Raw genomic sequence first — 13517 nt, forward strand, 5'->3', positions numbered from 1 at the left:
TCGGCCTGATATAACCTCATTTACTATAACACTTCAAGCCTAACTCATCTGCCAGCAGTTCACCTATTGCCTTCCCTCGTGAACTCGTGTTGGCTGCAACCAGTGGCTACATTGTCTTTCAGGTATTTCCAGTAACTCCCGGAACAATTATCCCCATAATTTTACCAAGCACTGAAGTGAGATGACATTGCTCTTTGCCATAAAATAAATCAGTTTCAAATCCCCTAAGGGCTATAGTGCTTCAATATATAAGGATTCAGTTGATAAGCAGCTACTAGAGATATCTTGTTTTGCTTTGCTTATATCTTCAGTTAATTCTAGAATTATTACTGTGTGCTAGCCTTGAAAATAAGAGAATGGGCTGCAAGAAGTTAGGTATTTTAATACCTAACAATTCAACAATTGAAAATTTGTTAAAATTTAACAATTAGAAATTTTACAATTTAAAATTATAATACTTTTCTTGGAAATGTGACTACTCTTATAGCTGTAGCATGGAGAAAATATTTATTACACAGCTGCTGAATTTAAAGAATATTCAAAAATGAATTAAGTATTTCTGGAGAGCTCTAAATGTGAAGTACTGCTAGTGTTTACTGATGTCAGTGTTAATATTCTGAGTTACTGTGTTTAAAGTGACATGTACAAAGAGGCTTCTGAAGAAGCTTGTAGCTGGAGAGAAAAAAGGGTGTTAGAGTCATCTGTTTTTTTTATTTGTTTGACGTGGAAGTTGGTTTGGCTTTTTTGTTTGTTTCTTCTTTTGTTTTTTAGATAGTGTTTATATAATAATATAAGAATCAAAAATAGTTGTAATATGACTTCTGCTTTTTACTGTACCAATTTTCCTATTTTCTGAATGTAATTAACAGAAGAAAAGTTTTAGGAAATATCTTGGAAATTAATTGTGTACAAGGACTTACATGAAATAAAATTTTACAGAAGAAAATTTAATAGATGGGAGATTTCAGCTCACTGAGAATTTTAAATGAATTGCAATACTTTTATCATGTCATATGTGGCTGTCATTATTTGCAAATTAAAGGATGTTCCAGGTCATTTACCATTTATGTCTACTCTCAAGATTCATGATTCTGCTTTCAGACATTCTCAAAAAACAGAAAAAGAGAAAAAAGAGATACGAGCATGGATGAAAAGAAAACAAAAGGAAAGAATGAGAGAATATATCAAGAAATTGGATGAACAGAGACAGAAAGAACATAATCCATTCAAAAAGAATATGGTAAGAAAAAAGCTTATCTTGAAGAGTAGTTTATGTACTGTACAAGTGTTGATAGTTCAGATTCATAGAATCATAGAATTATTCAGTTTGGAAGGGACCTCAAGGATCATCAAGTCCAACCGCAGCCTAGCTATAGTACCCTAACTCTAACAGCCCTCTGCTAAATCACATCTCCGAGCACCACATCCAAATGGCTTTTAAACACATCCAGGGATGGTGACTCAACCACCTCCCTGGGGAGCCTATTCCAGTGTCTAAGCACCCCTTTCTGTAAAGAAGTGTTTCCTAACATCAAACCTAAACTTACCTTGGTGCAACTTGAGGCCATTTCCCCTCGTCTTGTTATCTGTCACCAGTGAGAAGAGACCTACCCCGCTCTCACTGTAAGCACCTTTCAGGTACTGGAAGAGAGTAATAAGGTCTCCCCTCAGCTGCCTTTTCCCCAGACTGAACACCCCAGCTCCCTCAGCCTCTCCTCATAGGGCTGATTTTCCAAACCCTTCACAAGCCTCGTTGCCCTTCTCTGGACCTGCTCCAGTACGTCCACATCCTTTTTGTACTGAGGTGCCCAAAACTGAACACAGTACTCAAGGTGAGGCCTCACAATGCCGAGTACAGGGGCAGGATGACTTCCCTAGTGCTGCTCACCACACCATTTCTGTTACAAGCCAGGATGCCACTGGCCTTCTTGGCCCCCTGGGCACACTGCTGTCCGTCAGAACACCAAGGTCCCTTTCCATCAGGCAGCTTTCCAGCCACACCTCCCCAAGCCTGTAGGGTTGCCTGGGGTTGGTGTGACCAAAATGCAGGACCCAACACTTGGCCTATTGAAACTCATGCCGTTAACCTTGGCCCATTGATCCAGTCTGTCCAGGTTCCTCTGCAGTGCCCTTCACTCCTTTGGCAGATCAACACTCCCTCCCAGCTTGGTGTCATCTGCAAACTTACTGAGACTAAACAACAGCTGTCAGTGATTTTTTTCCTATTAAATATTTTAATATTGCTCTGTATTTAGATATAATTTTGCTTACTGGAATTGGCTATAGTTGTGTCAGTGAGCCTCACAGTCTTCAGTAATGATGGCTGGCAATAACTGAAGAAAAAAAGGATTAGGAGTATATCAGAAATTATTTCTGTATCTGTACTAAGTCATGAAATATGCATTTGTCACGTGGATACTTTCAGGACCTGAAGGTGCACTGAGTCAGGGAAATCTCCACTTCTGTAGGAGATGAGACCAAACAACAGCAAATGATTCCTCATATTTCTTTACTGATGTAAACTGAATATAGGGTTTGCTGTAAACTGTTTCATGGTGAAGTTCTATTAACTTTAATTCCAAAGGAACAAACATGTAAAAGGCAAAAATATTCTGTTAGTTCATGATTTGTTATTCACTTTTACTAACAGAGCTGGCCCAGCCTTGTCTTTTGTATCTGTGCACAGATAAGTGATTTGAGTTAAATGTATACTGACTTACTTCTTTTGTTGAATTCACTATGTGGGGGTTGACACAGCTTTAGTTAAAAAAAAAAAAAAGAAATAAAAATTGTACAATTGTACTCAGAGCGAAACCTTGCCATGTTTTTTGTTTGTTTGTTTGTTTGTTTTTTAATGAAGTACTGTCAAGAAAGTGACTGATGTTTTTGGAAGTTGATTTTGAGGACATTTGGAACTTTGACCTCCTTAGGATTAATACTTTCAGCATATGAGCTATGGAAGGCAGAACTGCAGCCTTTTAATATACTTTTAGAAGCTTATAGAGACAAATCTCTTGATTAGGACATATGTCTACATACCTTTTTTCATTCTAAAGAGTGTTTTAAACAGTGATTTCCACGTCAGGTAGATCTAAACTTTCAGGGATAGAGTGGAATGAGGCCACAATACAGAAAAAGTTAAATGATTGATTGATTGATTGTTGTACTTTCTTGCACAGCATTGTCGTCTTACTTCTAAGGATATTAAATTACTCAAGAAAAAGAAAGAAGAAAAAGACAAGTAAGTTGCTATATAGGTAACTTTTGGTATTATCAATGTAACGAACCTGAGGAAGTGTGGAATATGTGAGTGCATGGTGAGGTGGGTTGAGAACTGGCTGACTGGTTGAGCTCAGAGGGTTGTGATCAGCCGTGCAGAGCCTGATTGAAGGGCCAAAAAGATGATATGAAGAAAGTAAACTGTATCTGTTCAGCCTTGAGAAAAGAAGGCTGAGAGGACATCTGGTCAGTGTCTATAAATATCTAAGGTGCCGGAGTCAGACTTTTCAGCAATGCATGGTGATAGGACAAGGGGAAATGGACACAAAGTGAGGCATAGGAAGTTCCTCTTAGGAACTTCTTTACAATGAGGGTGATGGGGCACTGGAACAAGCTGTCAAGGGTGGCTGTGGGTTTTCCTTCTCTGGAGATATTCAAGACTCACTTGGATGCCCACCTGCACAGCCTGCTGTAGGGAACCTGCTTTGCAGAGGGCCTGGTCTAGATGATCTCTAAACATCCGTTCCAGCCCCTACAATTCTGTGATTCTGTAAATATTCCATTATAAGGAAGAGATAGTTTTAACTAACTGGTCTGTGAAAATTTCAAATATGAGTGGCATTTCAACAGAAACCATAAATGTTTCATGTTTGCTTTACCATTTAGGACAAGTCTGAAAACTTTTCATCCATTGCCTTTTTTTTTCACATTCCAAATATGTATGTGTATAAAATTTTGAATTAATAAAATTGATTTGTTCTTTCTGTCAAACCTTTTTTTAAAATACTTTAGGTTTTTGCTAATTTTCTTAAAAAGATTAGTATGAGCTTTCTGAAACTGTGAAAATACTTTCCTCTTTTGGATACCAAAGAGCCTTTCAAGCCAGTTGCAATTGAGTGATTATACAGGTTAATATGTAATATAATGGTTCCTTTTCTCCATAGAGTCCTGTTTTCTGAACATCACAGTATGAGACTATCACAAGCACTTTCTCTGATGAATGAAATGTTATCTGAAACAATGATGGTACCTGCAAGTGAGCACAGACCATGGTCCAGGGCAAGATCACCTCAGGAGTGCAGGAAACGGCGCACTGTGTCTACTAAAGGGTAACAACTTTACATGTTAACTAATTTGATTGGCTTCTCTTCCACACACATTCGTCTGCAACTTGTAGTGTTGTTGTAGGATTAGCTCGAGAGGAGATTTATAATCTTACAGAAAAAGAGAGACACTTTTATTGGATCAGAGGAGTAGGAACTCAAGTTTTCTTTTAACTGCCAGATCAAATCTTGGAAGAAGCCTTAAAAATGCGTTTTGGAGCACAGGCTGAGCCAACTCTAGATTCAAAGCTGTCATTGCTGCCCATTTCACTTGGCAGCAGTTGGGTACTGGAAAATAGCCAGTAACATAGTTAATAATTTCTGTAGCATCCAGTAACAAGCAATAGGCAAGTATAAACTCTACTGTGAATACATATAGAACAAATAAATTAGTGTTCAGAAGAGTCTAGATTTACTCTTGTCTTTTCTAACTTAGGAAATCAGGTTTTTTAATTCCCTAGAGTTTTACTTTTTCTATTGCAATTTAGAGCTTATTGCCTTCTGAGGACCTGGTGATATTTTAGTTTTACAAATTGGTGAATATATTCTCCTTAATGGCTTTAATATCACATATACATCATCTATGTGTATATTCTAGTGTCCGTTTTCATCCTCTACAACTTTATTTTCAAGAATAATAGGAGGAACTGGAAACACTTCAGAAAATTTTCTAACTTCCAAATTTAAATATTTCTGCATTTATTTTAATTGTTAAAGTTCTAGGATAGATTGTTCAACTGAATACAGTCAATGCTCTACACAGCCTACTAATGTCCAAGGGCAGTTTAATGATACCAGGCCTGCCTGCTAGAGTCAGAACGCAGAAAGCCACTTAGGAGTGGTAGTAACTTCTGAATAATTGGACTTAAAGAGGTTCTCTGTAAAGTCAATTTTATTTGCCTTCACTCTGATGCTCAGTGCTTTGGAGTGTGGTTTTTATTGGCCTGACAAGCATTGTATGATGTTGATCTTCAGCTAGCTGGGCTGTCAGTACTTTTTGAGGTGTTTCTATCTTGTCTGAGCATGCCCTGTGAGATACAGTTTGTGTGAATGAATGATTTGTGTTAAATATTTGGATTTAGTAGTTTTTTTTCTTTTTAAGAGAGAGAGATTTAGATTGTTTGTTTTTTCCTTCTTGTAGAGGGCATCCATACAGTTGTGTTCTGTCAGAAAGGCATAGAACTGCTGCCAGACACTGCTTTGGCCAAAAAGGACATCATTTCACTCCAGCTCTTGGCTCAACATTGTCCAAGGGTAAGAACAGACATTCACTTGTGAAAGCATATATTACATAGCTTGTTAAAGTTACTACTGGATTTTGAGAGGAGGAATTTTCATACATGTGTAGAAAGTCGAACGCATGGTGTTGGTGATTTAATGCCCTAGCAATTTAGCAATTGTGCTGTCACTGATGTATCAAATGATGAGAGTTACCTTTACTTAACATCACTTTCTAAATTCAAAATAGGTTAATTTTGCTACAGAAGGAATACTGTGTAATTTAGGAAGGAAGCTTATAAATGAAAATTTTGAGTACATTTGAGAGACCTACATCTAACACTGGAAATGCTTTTTTTATGTTTTCTGGAAAAGGTGATGTGCTTTCATAGAAAAGTACTGTTAGAGGAAGAATGAGAAATAATGCAAACTATCTTGTTAATTCCAGATGCTGTAAGTAAGAAGAAAACAAAGATAAAGCATTGTACAACTACATAATGAGGTGGAAAAATAAGATGTATATTCCTGGATGGAATTTATGCAACACAGGCTTCAGATACAGCATTACTTTAGGAGAATAAACATTATTTTTTCTGCCACATAAAAACCCTTTCTATAAGGGACTTGTGGAATATTTGAATTACCACTATTGATCTACTGGAAACTTTTAGATGGTAGTTCCAAGATTCCTAAGGCAAATGCGCTGGATTTCAGTGATTCCCCGAAACAGTCATGATGAAGTCATGACACTCAGCCCTTTTTTTCCAACTAAAATCCACAGAGTAAGGAGTACAGCACACAAGCACACTTCCTTACCCTTCTATGCTGCTTACTTTCTTAGCTCTTTCAAGTAAGATTTCTGTTCTTTATCTCTCTTTAGAGTATCTGTTAAAGGTATTATTTTGTCATAATGTTAGTGGAAGAGTTGGTCTGAACTTCCTTTTAAAAGATTAGGATTTTACTGATCCTTTTTCTTTTATGCTTATTTGTATCCACAAGAGTTTCTTCACATAAATATTTTCTCCTAATCAAATTCTAACAGTTGCAAGACTTGGCTCTAAGAGTGGAATTTCTGAACAGGCAGAAAAAGACCATGGAAACAATTTCCTAGGTCTGAAATGTAAGATGTACTGTGGGCTAATTCCATTTTGGCTTACACTGTAGTTACGACAGGCATTAATACATGGCCATTGTGGCTGGCCAAATATCAGTTTATTTCAGCTACTTGGTGTTGCAGGACGTGTATAGAAGTGTGGTAAGCAGGTAGGCATTTTTTTCTAAATGTTTCTCTCACTTCTACACCTATGGAAAATCATTTTCCTCTTCTCACACATTCTCTTTTTAAACTAACTCTAAAAATTACAGGTTGGTGTGTCTGTGTTCTCATGTACTTTAACGATTACTCCAATATATTTCATCACTGCTGAGAGTTCCAATGAAATTCTCAGTCTTCTAAGATGCATGTATTTTTTTTAATCCAGAATTTATGTAGTTTTAGTCACCTATCAAATAATTACAAAATCATATAAGTTCTTTTAAAGGTCGTCTAGTCCAATTCCCCTGCAGTGAACAGGGACATCTGTAGCCTGATCATGTTGCTCAGAATCCCCTCCAGTCTGACCATGAATGTCTACAGGAATGGTGCCTCTGCTACCCTTCTGGGCAACGTGTTCCAGTACTTCACTACTCTTATTGCAGAAAACTTTTTTTTTCTTATATCCAGTCTAAATCTCCCTTCTTTTACTTTGAAACCATTTCCCCTTTTTCTCTCACAGCAGACCCTGCTAAAAGGTCTGTTCCCTTCTTTCTTATAATTCTCCTTTGGATTATGAAATGCTGTTACGAGATCTCCCCAGAGCCTTCTTTTCCTCAGACTGAACAGCTCCAGCTCTCAGCCTGTCCTCATAGAGTAGGTATTCCTTCTGAGGGACTGTACTACAGAACCTATTCAACTTCATGTTTTCCCTTATGAAGACAGTCCAAAGGGTTGGGTTTGAAGGAACAACCAGTGTTTTCCAGCCACAACCATCTTTCTGTTCAAGATAAGAGGGCATGCTGATTTTATGTGTGTTTACATACAGTTTCAGTTTCTTAGAACTTGGAACTTCTGTTCTTGGGAAAATTACACGACATGCAAAAGAAAACTGCCAGAAGTGTTACTATTGTGGTTGGCTTCTGTTTTCCTCAGTTGCTGAGTACAGAGGGAGCAGAATATCACAACAAAAGCCTCCAGCTGTTTCTACAGCAGTTCAGACAGAATGTTTTGATCATGAGACTGATCAAGATGTAGAAAGTCCTTGGACTGTGCCTGATGATATCCAGAGAATACTTCAAGATTCTCATGACAGCTTGTTTCAGGTGAGAGGTCTACTTATTCTAGGAATTATGTGATACCCACTGTTTAACACCAGTCCTTTGTTTACTTTTCTGTATTTGAAATGTGTTTCTCTGTTTAAATTGTGTGGGTAGGAGAGAGTCAGTAGGGAACGATGGTTAGTCATCAGAACTAAATCATATGTTCACAAGTGGTCTTGCAAGTAAATGTTCCTTAGAGCAACTATATAGGCAAGTCTTCTGCCCAAGCAGAATGGTCAAATACACAGCTTGATTAGGTCATCTTTGAAAAGAGCCAGTACATTTCCAGTGACTGCTCAGAGGTGTTGTTACAAATGATGCACAATGTTTCAGCTCATCTTCCTTTTCTCCAACAGGATTCTGCGCCTCATACTGTTAATTTCTTTCCTGTTGCCACTAATGACATCGATGGTATTTCTGAAAGCACAGGAAGTATCCTCAGCAGAATGGACTGGAATGCAATTGAGGCTATGGTAGCTGATGTGGAAGACACTTAAACAGAATTTCTCAGTGATTGTGCACTCTTGAAACAGTTACTGGTGTTCATCTCATTTTTTTTTAAATAATCACTGTTCTTAAAATGCATTGAGGCTTTTATTGGTTATCTTCTGAAGCAGCACAAAAAAACTCTCACTAAGTCTTGCCTAGATGATATTTAATTCCTCAAATGGAGGTTTGTTTTCCATATGTCTTAAGTCTTTAAGAACTAAATGATGTTGGTGAATGCAGACTAGGAATCTTAATCAAGAATTTCTGAGTCAGGTACTTTGCCCCTCTCAAACACCGAAAAAGTTCTATTCTATTTTAAGAGCACTGCAAAAACAGCTTACCTTTGTATTTAAAATTTAATGTCATTATTGACAGTGTTTATTTCGTAACTAAAAAATTGTGATAAGCTGATTTAATAAAAATGAGTTTATTAATTTCTGCTGTAAAGTTTTAATTCTGCTTTAAAGATTTACACACATAGCACTTTTACTACTGTGTAGCCCTGACTGTCCATATACATACATGTGCACTATCCTAGTATTTTTCACCCAACTCATCTGTACAGTAGTTGGTAAAAATGCAGAAACAGTTTGAATGATAGAGGTATATACATATATATTCTGTCAGGCAACAGAAAAGTAAGAACAGACATGTGTATAAGATACTACTAACAGCGTATACTTAAGTAGAGAAAAAAATTGCTCTTCATCAGTACTGTACAACACTGTCTTGTTAACACTCTTCTGCCTGCTAGCAGATATTTGTAGGAAAATTTCCTATATGTTCAATGGTCATAAACTATTCAAAGTGCTCCAAAAGTAATGTCCCCTGCTTATTTCCATGGAAATTACAACAGCTACAAAGAGCACAATAGTACTATCTCATAGAGAAAATTCTCAGCTACAAAGTACTGTTTTTCAGTGTAGTCACCACCACCATAACTGTGCATTTTCACTACCTGTGAAGAAATACCCACGTGCTGTGCTTGTAAAAATCAGCACCTATGGAGGTGATCCACTGTTGCCACTGCTGAAGCATACAACGTGCCACTCACATCCACTGTTTGGTTTCCATAAATGTTCAGCAGGGAGCAATGAATGTCAGTGGGTGCCATTTTTTTTCCACATGGAGGAATTTGACAGCACAGCTTTGCATCATCTGCACTTCCATGTCAGATACCATTTTGCCCCTCTGCTGCCATCTGTCACACAGCAACAACTTAGAAAAGGATATTGGTGGGAAGGTTCAGCCTCTACTGCCATACCAATAAAATCCTCCTCTGACCTTGTGGGCCAACATAGTAAAGTGGGAGCAGCCCTCATATTTATAGTAGTCCTGGCAAATGCAGCTGTGGTGGCTCTTTCACACCAACAGCAGTTTCTATTTTTGTAGTGAAAAAAAATTGAGATTTTCATGGAAGTCTAAAGAATGATATGCTATAATGTATGTTTGCCTGTTTCAGTGTACAGCTGCATCGTGACAAATGTCAAGAAATACAAAAGGCTGTTACTGGGTTACAGACATATCAGGATAGAATTGCCAATTTCTGTACACTGAAATCCACACTGACTGTGTATTTTTAGGGGTCTTCAGGATCTGCTTCAGCTTGTCCCACAGGAGTGACCAGTACGTTCATAAGACTCTACTGGGAGAGACCATCTCCAAATGGAAAGGGGAGGTATTTTCAAAGAACATGTCCAAAGCATAAAACTGATGTATTCACAGACTTGAATTGTCTTCCTCCAAGATGGCAGTAAGTAGGATAGGAAAAAAAAAAAAAAAAAAAGGAAAATCCTATTTTAGCCAAGTATGAAAGTCTCCTTGTCTCCTTGTGATCACAGATACTTACTTCATGAGAAGGAAGAGAATGCAGTCAAGGATGTGATGGTCAGTCATAAGTGGCATCCTAGAAGATGTGTGAGAACTGTATCAGTTCTAAGCAGTTACTGTAACTGCTCAGCCTTTTCAGGCAAACATTGCAGCATCGCTTTCATTAAAAGCTTATGCATATATTGCAACACACAAATGTTTTAAAAACAACAAAACAAAAAAGCAAAAGTGGACAAAACAAAAGGGATAGTTTGCTAGCAGTTGAGTTACACAGGTTAACAAGACCTGCTGCAACCTGAGAAGAATTTACTTGTTCATAAATAACTTAATATAGTGCTAAAGATCAAAGTGTTCAGTTTTGTTGGGAGGGGTAAGAGGAGAAAATACAGAAAAAAAGCCATAAGAATTGTATTTATAAGGATAATGAAGGCATTCAAAAGAGCTTTACAGTCTCTTCACAAATCTTATTCCTTAACACAGACGTTAGAGTTTTGGGGCTGCAGTGCTCTCAGATACAGGTAACACCAAGCATTTAGTGTGGGCCGCAGGTGTAAGATGGCTCATCCCAGTACAAGAACGACAGGGAGCTGTTGGAGAGGGTCCAGAGGAGGGCCACAAAGATGATCAGGGGACTGGAGCACCTCCCCTGCAAAGACAGGCTGAGGGAGCTGGGCTTGTTCAGCCTGGAGAAAAGAAGGCTGTGGGGTGACCTCATTGCAGCCTTTCAGTACCTAAAGGGAGCCTACAAACAGGAGGGGAATCAACTCTTTGAAAGGGTAGATAATGGCAGGATGAGGGGAAATGGTTTGAAGTTGAGGGAGGGGAGATTTAGGTTGGACGTCGGGGAAGTTCTTTACAGAGAGTGGTGAGGTGCTGGAACAGGCTGCCCAGAGAGGTTGTGGATGCCCCATCCCTGGAGGTGTTCAAGGCCAGATTGGATGGGGCCCTGGGCAGCCTGGTCTAGTATTAAATGTGGAGGTTGGTGGCCCTGCACGTGGCAGGGGGGTTGGAGATTCATGATCCTTGAGGTCTCTGGCCATTCTGTGATTCAGTGATTCTGTGATGGCTTTCCTTTTTTTGACTCCTGATCCATGGCATCTCGAATCACCAAAAGAGAGAGCCAGTTCACAGACCTCTCAACAACAAGGTTAACTATAAACTTCTGTTTTGCTTGAGATATGTGGAAGCAGATATGGAAAGTGTATCCACACAGAAGACTAGGATCATCATCTTAACCCTGCTACTCCCACCCACCCAGGAGATTTCTCTCACTTTCTGTTTTTGTATGATGACTTCATTTATTTACATCCCAAGAGTTTTCCGGGCAGATCAGATATGTATATTTTGTTCTGCACTGACACGCTACATTAAATTTTAAAATGTTAAGAAATACCTCCAGGAGGTGTCTGTTTGAAGTGAAGTTATGAGGATCAAATAAGTAAAAAGCCTTCAAAGCAACTCCTAGAATCACTGTGTTGATTTAGAAATAAATGTTAAAATATTTTTTCTCTAATGTCTCTTTAAAGATTTTTAGATGAAGTGCAACTGTATTTACAAAGACCACTGCTTTTACATAGGATGAACTTTTCATGGTCAAAATTGATAAGTAGGATTTTCCTTCGCTATCCAGCTTACTTACTTCCCTTCTACTAGATTATTGTATTTTGTATTTGCCACCTTTTATTTACTACTTTTTCTCACTGCCTCTTATGTGTTTAGCCCTGTTCTCCCTTTCATTTGCAGTTTCATACTTCCTCCAGGTTCCATTTTCCTCTTTAATTCTCCCCTCTGCCACTGGCCAGTGGCGATTTCTGAAACTGTATTTTCTAGCTCACGAGTTGCCTCTTCCTCCTTCTTCCTGTCAAGGAAGCAGCAATTTACTTTATTACTGATCATTAGGATTGTGCAGATGTGATTTTCAGGTGGCATTCTTCCACGAGAACGATGACTCTGGGGAAAGTAATTCTCTGGAACTGTAATGATAGTGACATGGCTAAGTCCTGAGGACAGTAAGTAGAAAAGGGCAAAAGTAGATCAGAGACAGTCAAATTCATCAGAGGGAAAAAGAGCAAATGAGAAAAAATCCTATAAACCGTATGTTGAATTTGTTCCTGAATTGGCCCTATTCTTCCCCACCTCCCCCAGATTATTGCCTAAAACTTGGCAGCAGCAACTACACACATCTTTTATGAAATTCAGAAGTTACATTTTTCACACTTCTTTACTGATATGTCTCTGTTGCACATCAAGTATAGAAATGTAATCAAAGATTTAGAAATTGTATTACTGTGTCTTTGTATGTTTCCCCATGCAAAAGTAATTTTTCTGTCTTAAACAGAGGGAAGGGGAGCTGTTCTTTCCAAGTAATGAGTTCTATTGTATGAAGAAAATAAATACACAATCCACCTTCCCTTTCATCAGCTCCTACATAAAGTACAAGTGTTGCTGATGAAACTGCTGATGATTACAATTACTGCAGGACCATTTTGCTGGAATGTAAGGCTGCAAAGGGAAAGCCATCCAGTTAAGCTGAAAACAACTTTAAGCAATGCTCCCCTGCCCCCCAGCCTTGAACAAAGACATACATAAATGCAGTACTGTAACATGCTAGGAAGTCTGTGACTGGACTTCCTATAATCAGACAGCGTCTGAGGGGAGGGAATTTCATACAACTTGGGGTTTGGGTTGTTGTAACTTTTTATTCTCTGGAAAAAAAAAAAAACTTTCTGTGGAAACCACCCCATAGATTCTCAGACAGATGGCCTTTTTCTCTAGGGTATACAAATGTACAATTTTGCTCCCATTAATGTCTCTGAAGATAAAACCAAACATTTTAATGACCATGAGTTTTTTCACACAGCATTTCTCCAGATAACCATTGGTTGAGGGCTCATACCTGAGAAATCCATAGATGAAAGATGATTTCTCAGCTGCCCAAAACTGTATCTTTAGCAGCATAATGCCAGGATAATGAGAGCAAAGGCAGTGGGGGAGAGAACTGCCCAGTGCTTCGTTTTCTTCAGCAAAGACACCAAAATAAGCTTGTGAGACTGATTTGAAGAAGAAAAAACACAAATTTGGCTATTGAGGCATAACTGTGTGTCACGGAGTTAACTAGATCAGTTTATGCCCATGACAGGGGGCAGTAGGCACCTGCCCTTCCCACCCCCTGCCTGGCCCCACAAAATGGGAAGGAAGGAAGGGGGGAAAAAAACAGCGGCAACAATCTATGGAGGTAAACTTATTTTACTAACTATGATATTGGAATGCAAGATAACACAATACAATACAACCTAATTGAAA

The 13517-nt window shown here is 38.5% G+C and overlaps 1 protein-coding gene across 13 annotated transcripts in view; it reads left to right on the forward strand.

Annotated features, from left to right (window-relative positions):
• Nucleotides 1-11626, forward strand: part of CPLANE1 (ciliogenesis and planar polarity effector complex subunit 1) — a 65274-nt gene extending 53648 nt beyond the window's left edge. For 4 of the 13 annotated variants that reach the window (XM_090132007.1, XM_090132011.1, XM_090132010.1 and 1 more), the window contains exons 47-52: nt 1102-1240; nt 3180-3241; nt 4164-4328; nt 5464-5576; nt 7729-7898; nt 8252-8862. In XM_090132007.1, the coding sequence (XP_089988133.1) occupies nt 1102-1240; nt 3180-3241; nt 4164-4328; nt 5464-5576; nt 7729-7898; nt 8252-8392 (790 nt within the window). In that variant the 3' untranslated portion in view covers nt 8393-8862. The other 9 variants (XM_090132017.1, XM_090132019.1, XM_090132016.1 and 6 more) reach the window with 6 other exon arrangements.
• The last annotated feature ends 1891 nt before the right edge of the window (nt 11627-13517 follow it).

This window comes from Phasianus colchicus, chromosome Z (assembly GCF_987193195.1).
Source record: "Phasianus colchicus chromosome Z, bPhaCol1.hap1.1, whole genome shotgun sequence".
NCBI lineage: Eukaryota > Metazoa > Chordata > Aves > Galliformes > Phasianidae > Phasianus > Phasianus colchicus.